At 37.8% G+C, this 21,380-nt stretch overlaps 2 protein-coding genes across 5 annotated transcripts in view; one reads left to right on the plus strand and one right to left on the minus strand.

Moving 5' to 3' along the window:
* The first annotated feature begins 776 nt into the window (after positions 1-776).
* On the plus strand, positions 777-3,920 carry LOC128473410 (protein S100-B-like). Its single transcript, XM_053455597.1, has 3 exons — positions 777-890; positions 2,903-3,038; positions 3,251-3,920. Exons 1-3 carry the CDS (start codon positions 838-840, stop codon positions 3,392-3,394), a joined length of 333 nt encoding a protein of 110 aa, XP_053311572.1. The 5' UTR covers positions 777-837; the 3' UTR covers positions 3,395-3,920.
* A 6,741-nt stretch (positions 3,921-10,661) lies between these two features.
* The window catches only part of ITGA7 (integrin subunit alpha 7), a 63,954-nt gene continuing 53,235 nt past the window's right edge, over positions 10,662-21,380 (minus strand). For 2 of the 4 annotated variants that reach the window (XM_053455600.1, XM_053455601.1), the window contains exons 16-25: positions 20,932-21,015; positions 20,045-20,124; positions 19,588-19,665; positions 19,262-19,364; positions 18,452-18,634; positions 18,277-18,366; positions 17,840-17,953; positions 17,657-17,755; positions 17,250-17,375; positions 10,662-12,378 (exon numbers count right to left, since the gene is read on the minus strand). In XM_053455600.1, the coding sequence (XP_053311575.1) occupies positions 12,205-12,378; positions 17,250-17,375; positions 17,657-17,755; positions 17,840-17,953; positions 18,277-18,366; positions 18,452-18,634; positions 19,262-19,364; positions 19,588-19,665; positions 20,045-20,124; positions 20,932-21,015 (1,131 nt within the window). In that variant the 3' untranslated portion in view covers positions 10,662-12,204. Of the gene's footprint in view, positions 12,379-15,287; positions 15,419-17,249; positions 17,376-17,656; positions 17,756-17,839; positions 17,954-18,276; positions 18,367-18,451; positions 18,635-19,261; positions 19,365-19,587; positions 19,666-20,044; positions 20,125-20,931; positions 21,016-21,380 lie in introns of all 4 variants that reach the window. The other 2 variants (XM_053455602.1, XM_053455603.1) reach the window with 2 other exon arrangements.

Raw genomic sequence — 21,380 nt, forward strand, 5'->3', positions numbered from 1 at the left:
CCAGGCGAACAGGTGGTTGGGCCAGTATAATATCCACAGTGGTGTACCTGAAGGGACGAGTCCGTCACACTGTGTTTCTCTCGAAGTTCTCCTGGTCAAACCCAGAGAGTTCCCAGGTATGGTCATCGCCCATTATGTCAGATCCTAGCTGACATTTAGCGCATTTGCCTCCTGAAACATGTAATTAACCCAACTGTTCAGAGAAGCACACATCTATCCTCTTAATACCTACAATCGGCATCTTTTCCTCCCTATCTTCTCCCCGCCAATGATTTGTTCACAAAGCCATCAGCAACACGCTGCAGAACCCGATCTGCCGCTGGAGCCACGTGGCTCGTTCTCCCTCAACCTCCTAATGTACTCTAAGCTAAAGAGAACAGGGTCTTCTTCCAGTATGTCTTAATGTGTGTTAACGTTATTGCCAATTTTGTATATTAATCATTTTAATGATATTCTTACTTCCCCCTATTGCAATATCGCGATGGAATCTATTAGCACCCTATAAATAATATGTAATGTAAAAAGACATTTTTAAGAAGTCATTTGGCAGCAAACAGGTTAATTAGGAACTAATAAAAGTGTAATTGTTTTGCGCTATCCCTGCATTCCATTCCGGTATCCTTAAGTATGAATATGGTTCCTTTTAAAAAATAGCTTTACTGACGTGGATGTCTTCGCAAAATGAATTATTGGTATTACAAAACCTCTTGGGGATTATGTAATGGGAAGAAGGAAATGCAGTTAAGTGATTATTGATTCATGGGTAGTGGTGGAGATCAGGTTGGACATCACAAGTATTCAGTCATTTGGAGCAGTACTGACGAACGCTTGTTAGACATGGACAGAGCATCTAAACCAAGCGGTGCCTGCGCTGCACACTTGGATCAAAGGTAATTTGCCTTTTTTTTTCTTTTTTCATGCTTTAGATTTTTGAGTCCTTTTTCTCATGATGTTTGTTTTTTAAGACATTGACTTGCCTAAATGCATTACAAGAATGATGGGATTTATTTACTTCTATAGTGCCAGTGATTTGGGGTTTCCATTATAACAATCATACCATGCAGGGTATTATATCCTATGGGCATTCGCTCAATACTGTCATTCTCCTGTCATTCCATAGAAAACAGATATAATCCCACATAATCTGAGTTTTAGATCCTGTGTCTGTACTAGGGGAGTATGTGTGCCAAAGATCTATATGATATGTCAGAGGGTTTTCTCTGAAAAACAAGTTTAATTTTTCTCCTATTATATCCTATGGGCATTCACTCAATACTGTCATTCACCTGTCATTCCATAGAAAAAATAATCCCACACAATCTGAGTTTTAGAACCCGTGTCTATGCTAGGGGAGAATGTGTGCCAAAAATCTAAATGATATGTCTTAAGCTTTTATTTAAAAATCAATTATTATTTTCCCTTCCATTATAGTCTATCGGCATTCCTCCCCATTATAGTCTATGGGCAATCGATTTTGTCATTCATTTTAGTATGTCCCCAGGTATGTCTGTTCAGACATATTCAAACACATTGTTGACTGCTACTGCAGGCTAAAGTATTTGCAAATTGTCATACATTGATGTTCAGCTCTTTCTTAAGTGGAGTGCCTTATGTTCATACCTGGGAACTTGGCGGGTAACCGCATTTGGAGAGTCACTACATAGAATCTTTATAATTGGCTATTAAAGGGTTAATATTTCAAGAGTCCTGGGGCAGATAAGAACCACTAAGCTCACCTAGTCAGTCCATTTTTCTGGTGCTCACAGGCTCATCCTAGATTCAGGATAGCTTTATGACTATTCCATGCATATTTAAATTCCATCCCCGTTGACCCCTGCCACTTTCACTGGGAGGCAGTTCCACCTTTCTACAACCTTCTAAGTAAATTAAAACCTCCTTACATTACGCTTAAACCTCTGACCCTCTAGTTTTAGTTCATGACCTTTTTTTCTAACCTTTCTTCTCATTTTAAATAAACTTCCCTGTTCCACTGTTCTTTGTTGAATGTAAGTATTTAAATGTTTCAATTACACTCCATCTCTCTTGTTTCCTACAAGCTATACATAGAGATCCTTTTGTTTTCGTGATATTTTCCTATACTATAAACCAATCACGATTTTATAAGCCCCTGTTGGAACTGTCTCCAAAATGTCAATGTGTTCTTCTGGAGATTGTGTCTTCAGAACGGTACACAGTGTTCTTGGTGCAATCTAACCAGAGATCTATAAGGTGGCAGATTGACCTCTCTTTCTGCTACTAATGCCTCTCGCTATACAACCCATCACCATGCTAGCTTTTTCTACTACTTTATTTCTTTGCCTGCTTACCTTTAATTCCTCAGAATGGTCCCACACATTCTTATTTTAACTTAAACTTAATTCAATTAAAAAATACAGTTAAACCCTATGTGTGTAAGTTATGTCGTGGTCATGTAAAAATACATTGCTACAACTGCTTTGAGAGCCACTAGTTGGACAACAGTAACCAGGAGAGTGCCTACCTTTTTCCTTGATAATGATTTGATGTTGTAAGGAAAAGACTGAAAAGATACAGATAACCAAATATATAGACTTCACAGGTGTAGGCACTCTCTCCCAGCAAGATGCAGGTGTGATGGAACAATAGAATCTGTTATTCGAAAGCAGTGCAGATGGCATATCATAGGTTCCTCATTTTATATAAGTACCAATCCTTTCTAGTCTGCTGTGGCTCTGGTTCAGTAACATTGTTGTTGGGAAACCATCAGTATTCCAATTTAAGATGTTTTTATTCCTAAAAGGAGCTACAGGTAGAGAACTGCTTTTAGGACTCTCTTTCTTTAGACTTTTGTTGAACTCAAGACTGGAAGGCATTTAAAATACGTATTGCTTGTAAACTGCTTCTCTGCTCTCTCCATGGACAGAGATAACCTGACAGAGTTGGAATGCTCCATGGTGAAGATTATACAGATTTTTCATTCATACTCTGGCGACCAATGCAAACTGAGGAAAAAAGATCTTAAAGAACTGATCAACTCTCAGATGTCTACATTTGTGAAGGTACTCATGGGACTGTGTGCTAGACTTGAGAAAAAGAAAGAGATATATGCTTTTGAATGATAGAAGAGATAAGTACATGAAGTGGGACAAAAGTGCCAAAAAAGAGGGAAACACAGATTAGAGACTGAGAAGGGCCATTGTATTGTACTGCAATAAAATAACAACCTGTTCAAGTTGGTAATGACAAGAATTAATTGTAATTCTCTCTACAGCGAATCCAGGACTCCAAGACACTGGACCTCATCTTCACGGATCTAGACTCTAACCATGACCACGAGATCGACTTCAATGAATTTTCTGCCCTGATCGCTATGGTCATCTCAGCCTGCCATACCACGTTGCATGAAAGCCAATGAGTGCCCTAGATGGACAAATACTGTCTGAGGCGATGCAACACGAGGAGACCAATGTCAGAGCTGTACATTTGGCTATAAAAATGATGCTATATTTTGGAGATTTTACAGGTCATGGATCAAAATAAGGTTTGCAGGCTGCACAATTATTTGTACTATATAACTTATATGTGGATAGATACTGGTGTACCTTTAATATGGTCTGCAGTAAATTGGCTTTACTGTTTCAAGGATAGCTAATCATACACATTTCTTAGAGGAAGATGACTTATTACACCTCTTAGTTTTCTTTTAACTTGTATAATGCAACTGTTTCCATTTTGCTTTGGAATTATCTCTGCCAGATGTTGTCAGGTGTTCAGCTAACGCATGTCATCAGCATGAGTGAGCTCTGGAGCGCCAGTTGTTTCATAATGTTCTGTATCATTAGTTAGTAACCAGCTTGTGTGTGTGTGCTCTTGCGATCTCAACTCACTTTAAATTAAGAAATGTCTTTTAGTTGGGAAATGTTTCCATTATGCTTGTTAATAGAACCTTGAAATATACTGAAAATTACTAGATTGCATTTGTTTATCATAGAACTGTTTCTTAATTGAAAATATGTGATTTTATCAAGTGAGAAGGAAACGGAGGAATAACATAGGAACATAGAAAGTGACAGCAGATAAGAACCATTCGACCCATCTAGTTTCAGGGTTTTTGTCACAATCTCAGCTTCACAGGTTAAAATTTCAGGGTCACATAGCCTGGAGCTGACTGCTTTATACTCTACATTGATCTGATTAAGCAATCAAGCACTGATAAGTGCTCTTGTACGATGGGATACAAAAGGGTTAATATTTAAAGACAGACTCAGGGTCGGCTCATTTAGAAAGTTCCCAGGTACGCATATATTGCCCACTTTTTCTTTGATATTCAGGGAGTAGGTGCATATTGTAGTGTAGTGTATATAATAACATGGCCTGTATATGATATGTTTCAGCAACTTCATTTCTTAATTTAGCTTGCATATTATACATAGGTGCTTATTATTCCCAAGATTTTATGGGGTTCACACTAGAAATAGATGTCCCACACATTTACTTACTAACATGCCTCTCCCTTTTTTCTAAACTGACCAATTATTTGTGATTTGTTTTAACTTGGTGTACCATTGAAATACAACAAGCTTTGACAAAGGGGTACAGGCTGGGTGAAATATTTGAAATTTGGCATTTGCCAAGGTCTACAAACAAATTGTTTGAAAACTACATAAAGGTACATCTTAGGGGTAAGCAGGAGGCCTCAAAACAAAACAAAAATACACTGAGGAGTATTATGCAAAAGTGGGCGTACAGACCTGAAAAGATAGAGGTCAACCCTGCAAAAAGACAGATTGCTAAATTGTTTTTAAACTCTTTATGGGGTAAATATTGACAAAAATCAAACTTGCAGACCACAAGTCTAGTAACCGACCCCGATAAGCTTTTTGCCTATACATTTTTACCCCAATACATTGTGTCCTCTTTAAATTTTGTCAACGATGAAACCGCTATGCTCGGTTGGAAGTATGCTGAGGGGTGTCACAGTTTGGCCTGTAATACAAATATCTTTATTGCTTGTTTCACAACCACCTACGCACGGTTAGAATTGTGTAATGTTTTGGACAAATTGAATGAGAGATGTCTTTATCATGACACTGACTGTTATTTTTGTCAGCAAAGAGGGTGAGTGGAACCCGCCACTGGGTGACTATCTAGGTGAACTGACTAGTGAGATACCCAAGAACACATACATAACCGAGTTTGTATCTGCATTGCCCAAGACTTACGGTTACAAATTGACGATGGGTAAGACATCTGTGAAGGTAAAAGGTATAACCCTGAGCGCCAGCAACGAACGACTGATACATTTTGACAGTTTAAAAGACTTGGTACTGGACTACCCCCACAAACAGAAACAAATTTTGGTCCGACAATCGCGTATCGTCAGAAACAAATTGTGATGGCAGATAGAAACATGGCCGCTTCATAAAACGCAAAAGTGTGTCTATACCAAGAGGATTTTACCACCCTACCATACGGCTACTGATACTTAGGCATGGATACATGATTACAACACCCCTTCTCATGCATTTTAGCAGGTCCTTCTAATTCAGGGGAAAAGATTTTTTGTTAAACAGCTTTTAAAAAATGTTTCATCTTTATTGTTGCGTATTCCTGACAACATTGTCTGGTATGGTTTTATGCCTGCTGGCAGCCCGTCTGATGAATTAACACGTACAATACCATATATTCGATTTATTGAAGGTTTACCGCAAACATTTACTGATGATGATTTGTTCCCACCTAGCAGAGTAAATTTGTTTGTAGATGGCCTAATGGAAGCCGCAAGTGAAAGTTCTGAAATTGAGAAAGCTTTCACCAAATATGTGCATCACAGAAGCCTAAGCATCATATACCTTGTTCAGAATGTGTTTTGCCAAGGTAAAAAAAAAGCAGAACAATAACACTAACTACATGGTGCTTTTTAAGAACCCGAGGGATAAATTACAAATCAATACTCAACAAATGTACCCTGGAAAATCACAATTCTTTTTAGAAGCTTTTGAAGATGCCACCTGTAGGCCATATGGGTATCTGCTTGTAGACTTAAAACCTACAACCGCGGAAGAATACCGCTTAAGAACCGGTATATTTCCGCATGACATATCTGCAACGTATATTTATAAAAAAACGGAACGCTAAAAAGAAAGAGTTTGTAGTTTCCTGTAGATACTCGGCACCTGTAAACATGTCTGAGCGGCTACCCCGAAATTGGCATAAACTAAAAGCTCTACTAAATGCATCGTCTAAACATATGTGAAATAGCGCTCAACATTCTTAAGGGGAAGATACCATTATCACCACAAGTAGGAATACTTAAAAAGTGAAGGAAAAAAATAAAGTTCTGAGCGATAAGAAGATATCAGTCGTTAAGAAGTCGAGGCCGGTTAAACAGTCTGGCGGTTTTATTGGGTCTCTGTTGGGTTTTGCTATTCCTCTGTTGACAGGGCTTTTAAGCAACCGCTAATGGAGCACGCTGAAAAAATGTATTTGGTTCCTAAACAAGAATTGGACTTACTTCAGCGAACAGCACTCTATGGATAGTCAAAAATCTCTAATACAGGGCCTTGATGATGATATTATAGCCGTCCTATGTGACAGAAACATATCCCAGGATGAGAAGGTGAAAAGGTATACTACTGTTCTGCAAAGATACTTGGTTCATGCTAAGCAGAATGATCATGAGAAGCCGAGCCTAACACTCTCTTTGCCTCCTGGTGAATCCATCACATCAACACAACCTAACCCTCAAACTCAATCTGATGAAACATCTGAGGCACCGAATGCTGTAATTCACAATGTTGTTAGCAATGTAAATGATCGCTATAAGAAAAATGCTGAATTATTGCTTACTAGAATGGTCTATTCAAAACATGTTACATATTGGAATGATAAAGGAGAATTTGTGTACAAAAACATGGTGGTGCCGGGGTCTAATAGACTTGGTACGTTGTGTTACACCAAGTCACAAAATAACTCAGTGTAAAATGCCTCAGTGTTGGGATTCATTTCTACAGGCCATGGCTGAACTGAATATCCCATCATCAGTTGTAGGAAATACTTCAAGCAAAGACTATTTGGATCGTTTGAAAACCCAGAACCATGAGACGTCTGCATCTCCCGCCATGAGCTATCCCAACTTTTGTTGCCAAGGTTTAGACCTTGATGGCTGTGTATTGAGTTATTTTGAGGGGACAGCAAATGTACACTGTTATACAGGCTGTACACTCACTACATTGTAGCAGAGTGTCATTTCTTCAGTGTTGTCACGTGAAAAGATATAATAAAATATTTACAAAAATGTGAGGGGTGTACTCACTTTTGTGAGATACGGTATATTATTCCCACCAACATTGAATACATATTAACGTACTTTGCAAAGTGCTTTAATGTGCATTTTTGCTCCTGGAAAAAGATAATACTTGCCTTGCTAAAACACTGCAGCTCCAGTGGTGCAGCCTCAGCTTACAAAAATCACAAAGTGAAAGCGGGGGCATCCTTAATTGGTGACATCATGTTACTACAGTGAGAGAAAATGTGAAGATTCTGTATTTTCTCATTGTAGAAAGGGCAGTGCCCCCCAATATGCCCCCTCACTCTAACACTATACATTAACAGTACATGATAATTTTAACATCTGCACGTTTATGCTATCACTATACACTTAGAGTGTGTTAGTGTATATATATATGTCTAACACCATACAGTAACACAGGAGGGAGCACAGGGCACTCCCTAAGACTGAAGACTTATGGGGGTAGGTTTGAGTTTGGGAGAGGGGCCATGACAGATTCATGGGGAAGCACCTTTCTCAGCTTCATATGTCTAAGCCGCCCTGTATGTATGGGGGGGCACAGGGTGACTGGGAAACCCAATCTGGTCTGCTCAATGCAGACTTCTACCGACTAAGCCGCTATGAGGGCTCCATGCGCATGGGCAGGACAAACCAAGAAACTATGTGAAACTACAGAGTACCATTACATAAGTTATGGTGGGTAAAAGGTGATGGAAACCCTTCCACTTAAATTTAAGGGGTAGTAGAAGTATTATTAAACACTCATCTACACACACCAGACAAGCCAGAAGGCTTGCTTTTCCCTCAGAAATCTCATGGTGCTTTCACAACCACAAGGGATTCTGGGTAGGCGCATGCAAACAAGGAATCCATGTATAAAGTGGATATAGAGGCTAAGGTGATAATTGATAAACTACAGAGTGTAAGAGAACTTTGCCTCTGTATGTATGTTATAATGAGACTGTGCTTATTCCTATTTCCTGCTCGCTGCAATTCTGGCTCCACCTTCTGGCTGTGTCAGGAATTGAGGAACGCTGTAATTTAGGCCTAACCGGAGGTCAGAATGATTACCCTGGAACTCTCAGGGGGATCACGAGTCGCTCCCCCATAAAGCCTATGATTCGGAAGATATTTAGGGACAAGGAGGCAATTGTGAGAGGCATGCAGGGATGCAGGTATATACAAGTTCCACAAAGATTTGTTATGGTCAAGGTGACCTGGTACATTGTTTAAGAAAATAATCCCGGGAAAACTAAGCAAATTATTTTGGCTGAACAATAATTGCCTGGTATGTGAGGTAGGACATGAGAACTGGGATTTCTGCTAAAAGTGAATGTAATGAACAAGCTGGGAATTGAATCTGACTGCCAAGATGCGCAAAGCCATAGTAGTTAAATAAATCCAGAGATTGAATCTTTCAAAAAGCAAAATACTTCTAATACACTTTCCTAGCAGACATTGTGAAAGAAAGCCAGCAAAACAGACCGTAAATAATCACACAAACGTCATATCACAATGTATGGTATAAAGAATTATTTGTTCACTAAATACTTAATGCAAAAACGTTAGTGACTCATCTTGAGCAAAAATTAGTAGCTGCGTTATTATAAAAAGTGAATGTCCATTTGTACATCAGAATGATACCAGAATATGATTGAGCTGACTAGGAACAGGGCGAGAATTGTGCCTTTAATTTGTGATATCGAATTATATTTAAGGAAAGTATAGAAAGTTACCTTGCAGTAAATGTACACACATTCCCACTATTTCCTTTTGCAGTTCAATGATAGGAATGATTTTTCCCATTGACATAATGTATATTTTATTTAGAGAAGTTCATGTAAAAGAGATGGTTTCTATTTAATTGTATTTTAATTGTATTTTATAGATAATTATTCAAATAGTCTTTTAGGTTTGCAATCATTCTTGAGAAATTATTTTTAATGCACATTTCTGACATAAATAGACAAATCCCAAAAAGATTGTGGAATCCTATTCTCGACTGGTGTTAGGGACAATAAAATATGCTCATGATCTCTGGAATAGCTACAGGATGTTCTACTATGAATGGACATCATCTGTATTACCCATTTTGCACTAAGTATCCAGCAAACTACATGTTAAGAAGAAATACGTAAAATATTCATTAATTTTACCTCTCTAAATATATAAATTAAATAACACATTCATCTACTTATCCTTTAAAGTGATGCGTACAACACTGTTATTTGAGCACAACTAATAGCCAATAAAGTATTTTTTTAATAAATATATTTATTTATATAACCATTTTAAGCTATTGCATTAGCCATATTATTAGCATGAAACAAAAGAAAATTGAAAACAAAATGATTACCCTCAAAGTAATGACGATAATGATGTCCAGTGTATTGGCGTCCATAATAGGAAAAAAACCCCAAAAGCTTATGAGCCACTTCATTGGTTGTTACGGTGGTTTGACCAGTTTCCAGACTTTGGACCACAATTGCTTTTTATATGTAACCCCCACTGTATCTCCTGCCAGGAGAACAAGAACTATGGCTTGAGATCAGGACCAGCAAAATACCATCAATGCCCATTGGTGACCACATCTGCAATATCTTTAAAGCTTTGTGTTGGTGAAGGAGCGCTTGTGCTACTATGCCTGAGATGTAAGTCTGGCTCTGTGATTGGGTTCCTGGAAAACATGCCTACATTGTCTAATGTAAGATAAATATTTTATATTTGGTTGTTTCAAATACTCGCCTTTGATAAGTATACCATACTACAAAGACTAATTGACCCAAATCCAAAAAAATAAGGATTTTATATTCAGAAATGTGTAAGGCACGTTAGAATGATTATTCACAGCAACACAAAAGCAGTAACCAATTTGGCAGGCAGGTATGTATATTGTGGATGCTAAAAATGGCACACAGTAATAATAGAGAATAAACATAATTAGGAAATATTCTTTGGTGAAGAAAATGTGTCTTAAATATGAAGCAAAAAACAAAAACTTCCACATCCACACTCATGTTCTATGAGACAATTCCAATATTTTAGTGATATTTTTCTTTTCGATTAGACCTGTTATTTTATGTATAAATTAGCAAAGCTATACTGTTCAGGCCCTGGAGGAAATGTGAAATTATTTGGCGGTCACAGATTTGTCAGTATTTCACAAGTCTGTTTTTTTACTTGTAAATTCTTAAATACTATTCTTATTCCTCCAATTCTACAATATCACCTTACCTACTGCTATGAAAAAGAAACGTGGGCATTCAATCACACCCTTATGCTTGGGTGCCTCATGGTAGATGTACATTATCCTCGTGACAGGTAAATATATATATTGTGTGTGTTGACAGAATAGAACTGCAGTGTGTGACAGTCATAAACAGACCAGGAATTCTGTGTATCTCATCAAAAAATCAAGTAGTTTAATGAAGCTGGTATATGAAACCATTGTGGCCTTCAAAGACTGGAGTTGTACAGCCCTCTTCTAACCCTTCCACATCATGGAAAAATTAAAATAAAAACGATTTTTCAGGTCTCCCATTCATTTGGTTGAATATACATTTTTGCGCCATAATTAAGTTTCATACTTCACCATGGTGTTTCAAGGCACATATAATGAATCAAGTGATGTTACTGGTGATCATACAGCTCTTAATTGGACTCAAAACTTTGTAGGACATAAATGAAGCAATATATACAACTTTATCAGCCATAATACTACAACGCGTGGGCTAACAGTGAGTTACCAGGGTGCTCCTTGAAGAGATACAAGAGTGTGATAAAGAGGGCATGTGATTGTGAAAGAATGACAAATGTTAGTGTATATCAGATATAAAGAGAATCAAGACCTAATTTATAGGTTTTGATTTAATTCAAACTATCATATGAAATTCTACCTGTTTGATACTGCAAACAACAGGAGAAAGTCTTTGGTATGTTTCACAGTGAAGAAGCGCAAGATGTTTACATGGCCAGATCTACAACCCAAGCTTACCTAGGCACAAATTCTAACCAACACTAGATCAGTTCGTATGCACAATAGGTAATTGTCAGAAAAACCAGACAGAAAATGAGAAAGAAATTAAAAGACTAACAAGTAGCCAATGCTACTGGTCTCCTGATGTGGCATTAAGTCTGGTGTTCTGTGCAAGTGCTGTATGGGAAATCCATCCCTGTCTGCCAGATGTTCTTAAAACATTCATTGAAATAATATTCTGGAAGCTACTCGTAATTCAAATCCAGTAGAATAGGTAGCAGGGCTTCATATTAAAATGCTTGGTGAGCCTGGTGGACTGAGCCCTTTTGGTTTGACATATATAAAAGACATCAATCTTTGTCAACTCTGGCATAACTGAATAACTATTATGGAAATTGGATAGACATGCGGCAGCAGCAAGGAGCTAGTAAGGCAACACTTATGTGCATAACATAATTTCAAGTTCATGTAAAACATATTTAACACAATGGGATATCCATTAGTTCTGGTGTCCAGTTGCCTATACATTGAATCTCAAATGTCTATAAGTCTTTCCCCATCATCAAAGGTTTTTGTCAGTGGAATCTGTGGTAGTATGATATGAATACCACAGAGTGTAACAAATCCACTTAAGATCCATATTGAGGAAAACGCACAATATTTTCTAGTTTTCCCCTGTATGCAGTGTCATTTGAGGATAAATACACAAGGAAGCATATTTTCAGTTGTGCTCCATCACTTGCAATGCGTTAATGCCACAGATGAATCTCCTGGAGCTGGCGGATATAAACAGCAGTGCTAAGCCAATCCTGAAATGTCTTCAAATCCAGTGATGACTTTATATACAATCGGAAATAAAATACTAGAAAGAACCCAACATCAAAGGGATCCAAGCCTTTCTGTCACCGGGGTAGTCTTGAAGAGGGGTTGGATTCCACAGGAGAGAGAGGAATAGAGGTTAGGAAGAGTTGTTCAATGACCCATCCTCGCTCCAGTTTGTCACCCAGTCCTTCTTTTTAATAGTCCCTGTCTTCTCCTCCCACACCATTGGCCTCTCCTCTTTTGGAATCTTTACAGCATGGTGCTGTGGCAACTTCTCTTCCTGGTAACGTTTCCTCTTGAAAAACCCACACTAAATGAGAGCAATATAAGAAATGAGACTGAGAATACAGAGATAAAACAGAGCACCAAAAGTAGGAACTCAAAGGAATGGGAGAAAAAAGAGAGAGAAGGAAAAGGCAGAAGTATATGGAACTAAAATGATATTAGAGAACATAGCAGAATGTGAGAAAACTGAAAGGACAGAATTAATAAAATACACAGAAATCAGTATATTAAGAAAATATAGCTAATTCAACATCACAACACTTTGGTGGAAAACACTATCAAAATAAATATTAGTATTGTATATTTATAAAATATTAATTTGTACTACAGATTTTTGTTTTGGTTTTTTTTGAACTCCAGACGTGTCATAAAGAAAACCATTGTTTGGGATAACTTCTTGGATCTTCAATGCTATTTGCATGGTAGGTGCTTGTGGAGATTTATTTGAGCCAGCAACCAAAAGATGAATACATGTGTACTCTGAGGGGGTACAAGCAGTAATTTTTATAACAGCAGTGTCATAAAAATCATGATTTATTTGGCTTTTCCAAATTCTAAAAAGATGCTTTGTGACATATGTTACCTACAAGCTTCACAGCACCATAAAGGATTATTTGACATTTATGAACATTAAACTGCAGCTCCTATACTCTTGACTTGTTCCACCTGGAAGGTCTACCCTGTTGCAGACCTTAGTATCATCTGCAAAAAGGCATACCATACCATTAAGACCTTCTGTAATATTACTAATACAAATATTAAAAATTACGGGTCCCAATACTGATCCTTGAGGTACCCCATTGGTAACAAGACCTTCTACTAAATATACACTATTAAGTACCTTCTGTCTCCTGTCACTGAACCATTGCGTTATCCATTCAACTGCAATTTATTTGTTTTCTATGGGGAACAGAGTCAAATGCCTTACTGAATTCTAGATAGGCTATATGTGTTGCTCTTCCCTGGTCTGTTATTTTAGTTACCCAGTTAGCAAACCATCTGCATCCATATATTTAACAATCCTGTCCTTTAGCATAGTCTCCATTAATTTGCAACTACTGACATAAGACTTACTGTTCTTTAGTTGACAGTCTTTCCTGCTCTGTTTTTTATGAAGTGATAGTACAATTGTCAACTTCCAGTCTTCTGGAACTACTCCTGTCGACTGGTAGTAAGACAGTAAGTCTGCTAGCAGTTTTGCTAGGACACTCTGGGTTTCTTTGAATGACTTTGGGTGTATCCCAACGGGTCTAATGAATTTGTCTGTTTTTACTTTGAAGAGTTCAAGTAGAACTTCTTCCGTTGTAAACGCACTTGTTTTACATGTTACCATATTTCTCTTTGATAACTTTCACCTTCCTCTGTAAAAACAGAACAGCGTTTAAGCAGTTGGCTACACGTTTATAAAACTCCCTTCATTTGTCTTTAGTTTAATTATTCCTGGTTAATGTTTCCTTCTTTCACTTATATGGCTTGAAAATATTGTTCTCACCCTTTTTTGTTAACCCGGCAATTTTCTCCTCAGTGTTTGTTTTGGCGTATATAATAATGCTCTTTGCCTTCCTAAGCTTAGCGTTATATGTGCTCCCATCATCTTCAATTTGAGTTTGTTTATAGTCCCGATTATATTATAATAGGGGTATAACAGTATATTTGCCACATCAACACAGTACCACAGTGTTTTTTTTTTTCAGTCTTATTAACTTACCTGCAGTTGACCCTGTCATACACACCTTTCTGAATCTGAAGTCCACTTTAAAAGTGCTGTTCCACATAGTCAACATTCCTAGATTTTTTTATATATGGTAGTTACTAACATTGAATGCATCCATACATTCTTTTTTTTTTTTTTTTTAAATAACGTTATATGTTCTTGTTGAACACATTTCAGCAGGACCTTTGAATCCTGTCTGTATTCATTGCTAAGGCTGCCCATCTCTGACATCATAAAAGAGGTGTTACCTTTAAGGTATTCTAATAACCATATCTGGGAACTTCTGGGCTCCGGCTACCCAGAGCCTTCCCTTGCAGGACGCAGCCAGGACATCAGTGGGCGGTCCTGTGATGTCGGTGGGAGTTCCCCTTGATGTCAGTGGGAGGTCCCCCTGATGTCAGTGGGAGGTCCCAATGACGTTGTAGGCGTTCCTGCTGACGGCAGCGGGAAACACCCCCATTTAAACGCAAAACGAGTGGGGCGTGTGAAGACCCTGCTCCCCGGAGGATTCGGGTCGCGACCCGGAGAAGCGGTGCTTCACCCCGCAATCTCCGGGTCAAACCCGGAGAGTTCCCAGGTATGCTAATAACTCTCATCACACCTATCACATAGAACACCTTACTCAATTGCACTCACTGGCCATCACTTTGTAAAACTTTTTCCCATGAATGAGCATGGAATGGCAGGTGGGAGTGGCTGTAGGTGGTCAGACTGCTGTGATGTCATATATAGGAGATGGCTTTGGAGGAATGGCAGGACTCTGTTGCTGGGCAACTGTATTGTTTGTATAAACTTTTAAACAGCATTAAAGAGAAAAACAAAGTGACTTTTTTCTTCTCTCTCTTGCTGAATTTTTCTGGGGATATTTTAAGAGGTCCCCTATGTCAAACAGCACCTTCAAAGTCCTTGGAGTATTTAAATTTCACAAATACTACAAATGTTACATCTTTAGCTGTGTTTCAAACAAGACATGCACAGCAAAAACAGAATAACAAAACCAGAGGCAATTATCAATTACATGATATTTGTTTCAGTACGAAATAGTGCCGTTAGCTAACTATATACATGTTGTATCTGCGTGCATAATTTACCCTTTAGCTACCATGCAAAAAAATCTATATGTATGCAATCACAACAATGGGTTAATCTCAGGAACCAAGATGTAGACATTAGATAAAAGGGCAAGCAGCACTTTGCAAGTAATAATGGGTAACACACACGTGCTGGGAGTTACCAGCTAGGCATCCTCCTCTGCCTGCCTGTCTGCCTCAGAGGGCTGCACCCCCAGCTGAGCCCTGTAGTAGTTGGTAGTATACTTCGATTGAGCTGTGCTCCTCTTGAAGAAGCCACACTGGAAGCAATGGTTGAAGAATGTGAGTTTTCAAATGAATAAGGAGAAGTGAAGGCGTATAGGAAATGTGTCTGTCAAACGGCAGTGTGATAGCAAATGGATGATATTTTTAACTCGTACTTCGAGAAGTAATGCTAAATCCTGCAATGCTAAAAATTGGTTAGAGAGCAATGCAGGAATTGCAATGCAGTATTTATGAAGACTGTCTTGAAGAAAATCAGATAGTAACCACTGAATCCATCAGAGAAAAAAATGCATTTTTATTGAAATTTGCATTCTACAAAATATAGGTTTTCTATTATGAGACAATATAATATCTGGAAAAAACTTTATATATTAAACTTTTGTTTGTTGATAAAATAAATGTAAATATCTAAATATACAACCATGATATATAAAGTGATTAAATTATTTGTTAATTTTAGAATCACTCTGTACTTAAGCTTATTAACTAAGTAAGATGGTCAGCTGCAACATTATTAGGTTGATATCAGGGACAGATCAAGATCAGGTTGGGGCCCTGAGGCAATTTAGATACACACACATGCCATGGTAACTACCCCTTTTTACAACTTTTGAACCATTTTTTTTTTACACGACAGACAGTCCCAGCACAATGAGATGGAAAAACCCCAGACAGTGTCCCATGAATCGCATTTAAGGAGACAGGATGGGGACCACATTCAAAGTTTTTATTCTGACAAAGTTGAATAAAAGTTATAGCAGCTAACTCAATGTCCAAACATAACTAAGCATCCACCAGACAAGACAGAATAAAAATAAGTATTTACATATATCATGGGACCAGTACTGCTGCTTATTTCCTTGGACTGCTACACTGGTATACAGTACATATTAGACATGTGCAGATGGACCAAAAATGATTCAGACAAATTTTCAGGTTTGTCTTTGGCCCTTTTGTTTTCATGCAATGAATTACATTCCCTGCCCATTTGGTTCAGGTCGGGGGCATTTTTAATTTGGGAATGAAATATGTTGCCTGGTGCCCACATTCACTCTCACTCACTCTTTCACACTCTCATTATCATTCACTCTTTCTCACGCTCACTAAATGTTTCCCTATCCTCTCTGCCAACCACTTCCACGGACCAATTGCACATCTTCTTCTTCATCTTTTCTAACTTAGAGCAATATGGTGGCGCTTCCATTGACGTCCTCTCCCCTAACAGGAGGATCTAGGATAGGATGTCACCGGAAGCACCACCATATAATCCTGAATTCACATTAGGGCAAAATGACAGAGCTTTCAGTGACATCCTCTACCCCGATTGGAGGGTTAGGGAGAGGTAGTCAGCAGGAGCACCTCCATGTTGGGCGAAAGTTCACGACGGGTTATGTGTGCAGTGCAGGCAAATGTTTAAATGACAAGGCAGCAAGTAAGCAGCAAATGGGGGTGCTTTGCCAACAGAGGCCCTGAGGTAAATATGAATGAAGGATGGTTGACCAGATTGTTAGCTGCCAGACAGACCTCCTCTGCTGGCAGCTAAGATAAGAACCATTTGGCCAAGGTCTAGCCATTATTTTTTCCTGCTGTAAAGAATCAAATCCTAATCTGTCGTTGGTCTTGTCTTAGATTCACAGCTATGTGTCTGTCGTATGTATGTTTTATGTCCCTCACCATATTAGTCTCTATCACTGCTGGAATACTGTTTCCTACATTATATCTAACCCCTGGCCCTCTAGCTGTAGATGTGACATCTTGTTCTAACAAATTATGGAATAATGGTCTCATCATACAAGACAATGCTGCCCCTGATATCGTGGTAAATGCACTGGTCAAAGTAAAATACATATGGGTTCCACTGCTTACCTTCCACAATATCAACACAAGGAGTAAGAGTAGCAATATCCCAGCCAGCACAGCAATAAGAATAATCCACCAGGGAATGCCCCCAACTGCTGCCACAACGAGGTCTGAGTACACCATCACAGGAATCTGCAAAGATAACCAGGAAGGCAGATGTGGCTTAGGCTCAAAAGGCACAACATAACTTTAAAAACTCAAAACCCTTTCTCTCCAGTACATTTATTACAAAAAAAATGGAACTGTGATTCTATGTACAGTGAAAACAATGTGAAAAGGAGTTGTACTCAGCCGACTGTGTCATGAAAAAGAAAAGCAATGAAGAGAAAAGGGTTAATAACATCTAGACATCCAAAATGCTACATTATAGATCATTAAATTGTGCAATCAGAAGGGAAGAGTGAGCATGGCACCTGTGTTGTGGCGTCTCTCAGCACCAGATTTTTCACAGTGGACTTCACAGTAATATTTGCTCTGATTATCACTTCCATGGAGCTGACAGAGGGGAATTCCTGTAGGAGGGAACATTTGGAGACTAAAAAAATTGCCCTAAAACAGACTACACACAAATGAAAACAGGATTATACGGGACTAACCTCCAGTAATGTGCTGTTCCAGAGCCTTCCATGCACCCTTAAAACCACCTGCTCCTCGATACTATGCAGAGGACACTGAAATATGACACAACCGGCCGTAGCCCTGGCACAGTCCTGAGGAAGAACACAGATAATGTAAGGTGGATAATCCCGTGCTGAAATCTGTTGGTGATGCAACATTTTTTAATGCGAAGAGATGCATTTTACTGAAAAGCATAAGCTTCGGCTAAATCATATATGGCTAACCATAAGAAAAATCTCAAATACCTACGCTAATTAAACAGTACTGAAAACTCAATTTTTTTTTCTAATCAATAAATATATACTCAACATCTGTCAGTTTTTATCTCAGGCAGTGTGCTCTACAATTCATACAGGTTAATCTGCAGAGTTCTAAGACCAAACTGAGGTCATCTTTTATGCCATGATGCTCTTACCAGAACTATGTCTTTCTTCTTTGCGGGATAGGAGAGCGGCCACAGGTGTCCAGAACTTGGAGTCTCCTCTCGTACATTATTGGCTTTAAGCTAAGCAGAGCATAAAAAAATAAAATGTGAACATTTCTCTCTGTAGGTGGAAGAAATCTAAATTCCATAATGATACCAGACATACCAGTTTGAGTGGGTTGATAGCACTGGTGGGACTGCAGTGCGTCCCACGCCCAGATTGATCCTTTCCATTTAGCTCAAGTTGCATTGGATATAGCAGCCATTTGCCGTTAATCAGTTCATGTGGCCACATGAGGTTCAGGAAGGCAGACCCCAATGTACGCAATGACTTGCCTCTATTAGATACCTGGAAAAAAACATATTTGGGTACAATGGACACGCTTTAGACTCTGCTAGAGTTATTTTTAATTCTTAAACATATAGACTTTGCTCCCAAAAAACAACCTATTTCACCAATCTCAGGTTTGGAACAAAAAAAAATAGAATTAGGAATTTTGGACATGCCAGATTTGTTTCAAACCACATAAATACTTTCATTTTGGAAGCAGGCAGTATGAGTATGTGAATTATGGGGAAAAAAGTTAATGTGCAAAAATATTATCATACAGTATGTATATAAATTATCAATTAAACATTTAGATATTTATGTATATTTATATTGAATCTATTATTAATCACAAATATCTGTTAAACATTGAATAAAAAGAAATCACAAAACCGAACTTACACAGGCCTTATGTGTGTTTTTGTGTATCAAAGTGAATGCCCCCACACTGAATGTATATTAGTTTTGTTTTGAGAATTCATTAACTGTGGTAGTGGAATAAGAAATGTGCTAAATAGTATCTCCCCATGACACTTTTGGCTGATTTACCATCAAGCATAAAGAGAACACTCACATTACTTTTTCCAATTCTTTCAGTCGTACAAAATGCACCACGTCAACATGTTGCCAAATGAACAATGTACATACTGTTACTTCAATGTCCAGAGCACTGCCCACATCGTCTTCAGTCTTCATGGTGGATTCTCCCCTCACCTCACCGCTGTAATACAGCCTCTGTGGTGATGCCTCCCTGTAAGAGACAAGCACTCAGAAGCCTGGCACACACAAGAAGAGGCAGGCACTCAACACTCTTGGGAGAATCGAAAAGTGATCAAAGCTCTTATTTTTGTACATGTACGGCTCAAAATGCATTGTTTTCAATGGGTTTTGGGACTGTCCATTGTCCTTAAGGGGTTAATTTAAATTAACTTTCAAGATTAAGTTCTTTACACAAATACTAAAGCAATGCTTACCCAGATACAGAAAGTAGCAGTTCAATGATCACATTGGCTCTTGCATGCACAACGGGAAGGTTGGCCTGCTCGCTGATCCTACAGAGAAACAAGAGGCAGTGGGAGCTTTCAGTGACTATATATAACTCAACTAAGTGAAAAGTGCCTAATTATATTCAACGCTGTGTGTAAGTTCCACTTGTATACATCAGTTCTCACTCGACAACATGACCGGTCAAAAATTATTTTTGGACCTGGCATTGTCCCTGTTTGGACTTGGCCATAGTTTAATTTGTCTAGGTCACAGTTTGAAAAACACAATGTAATGTCCCAATAAAACAGGAAAATATAATTATTTTTGTCCATTCTGTTTTTATCAAATAATTGTAATGTAATTAGCTACATTAAGTAAACATAATGCTACTTGTCTACTGGTATTTTCACACAAAATGATATCAAGGATGATTTAAACTCTTACGTGGCCAGCTCAAGTTTCACTTCCAGGTCTGTAGTTTCTATAGTGATCCCTGGGGTGCTGATGATCAGATAAAATGTGATCTGGTGGAAAAAAAATGTAAGTGCCATAAGTATGAATATGAGGATATTGAGAAAAGACAGAATGACGGATCATAAGATCTCTAGTAATGTTTACTAGATTCTGTTATTGGTTAGGTTAGAGGTAAGAACCTTTATATTTTATTAAAAGAAAAAAAGTGAAACAGAAATGTTGGCTTTAGAAAAAAGGAATATTTGAAAATACTTTGAAAACATTAAAAATGTAACTTACTGGTTTATAGTTACTATTCTAGCAAAACAAAAGTTTAATGAGAACATATTCAAACAGTACATTTTCTAAATTAGCAATATATTTTAATGTATATGTATTATATAATTTATAAATGCATATATTTTAATGTTATAGGAAAGCACATCATTCCTAACTATATATAACCAATTTGTTATTTAGTTAAGTAAATAGACATTGCAAACCTAGATATATCCTAACAAAATAGGAGAAACAAAACTCGAAATAGAGACCTACAATGAAGTACATTAACTGGAGATGCACAGACAACCTGCAACTTGTACAATAGAAATAACCAAAAATTACAGTAACCCTATCTTTTATTTTTATATATAAAGTGGAAACAAATCTGTATGTGAATTTTACAATTTAGTGGTTTTATTGGTAGCTCCCCAATAACAGTAAGGAAAAGGAAAGTTGTGGCTCATACAAAAAATGGAAGTGTAGTTTATCATATCTTTGTGTTTGTAGATGTCTAATACATAGTTTTTTCTGGTTTGGATAACAAAAGGCATGGAACACAGGAATTTAAGCAATGACATCACTACAGTTTGTGATACCTCAGTATTCCGCTTCATGGGGTTTCCAAGTTCACAGATTGCTTGAGATGCATTATCGTTGGAGCTGCACACCAGTGTCTTATCCTTAAAATGAGAGAGACTTTAAAATATTCTGAATATCAATATGCATTTAAGCTTCTCACTTTAAAATATAAAAAATCCCAAATACAAAGCAATAAACACATAAATGCAATCATTTACCTGGTAAATTGAATGCTGTTTCCTTTAAAATATTGGTTTGTGAACAAGCTTCCTTGTTTTATAGATATAACAAATAAGATAAAACAATCATTGCCAACTTATTCAATCTATAGTAGGTAACATAGCCTAGTTTTGATAAATATATTGAATAATGCAGAGAATTGTGACAAAACCCATGTCGTAAAGATAGTCACTTCCTACAAATATTTTTTGTATGTTCCTCTATCCCAACCACTGGACTGCACATA

Source organism: Spea bombifrons, chromosome 2, assembly GCF_027358695.1.
Source record: "Spea bombifrons isolate aSpeBom1 chromosome 2, aSpeBom1.2.pri, whole genome shotgun sequence".
Lineage (NCBI taxonomy): Eukaryota > Metazoa > Chordata > Amphibia > Anura > Pelobatidae > Spea > Spea bombifrons.

Coding starts and splice junctions, on each gene's coding strand:
- LOC128473410 (XM_053455597.1), top strand. CDS start 838: ATGGACAGAGCATCTAAACCAAGCGGTGCCTGCGCTGCACACTTGGAT. Junction 891..2,902: donor GCTGCACACTTGGATCAAAG/GTAATTTGCCTT, acceptor CTCCATGGACAG/AGATAACCTGACAGAGTTGG. Junction 3,039..3,250: donor AGATGTCTACATTTGTGAAG/GTACTCATGGGA, acceptor TTCTCTCTACAG/CGAATCCAGGACTCCAAGAC.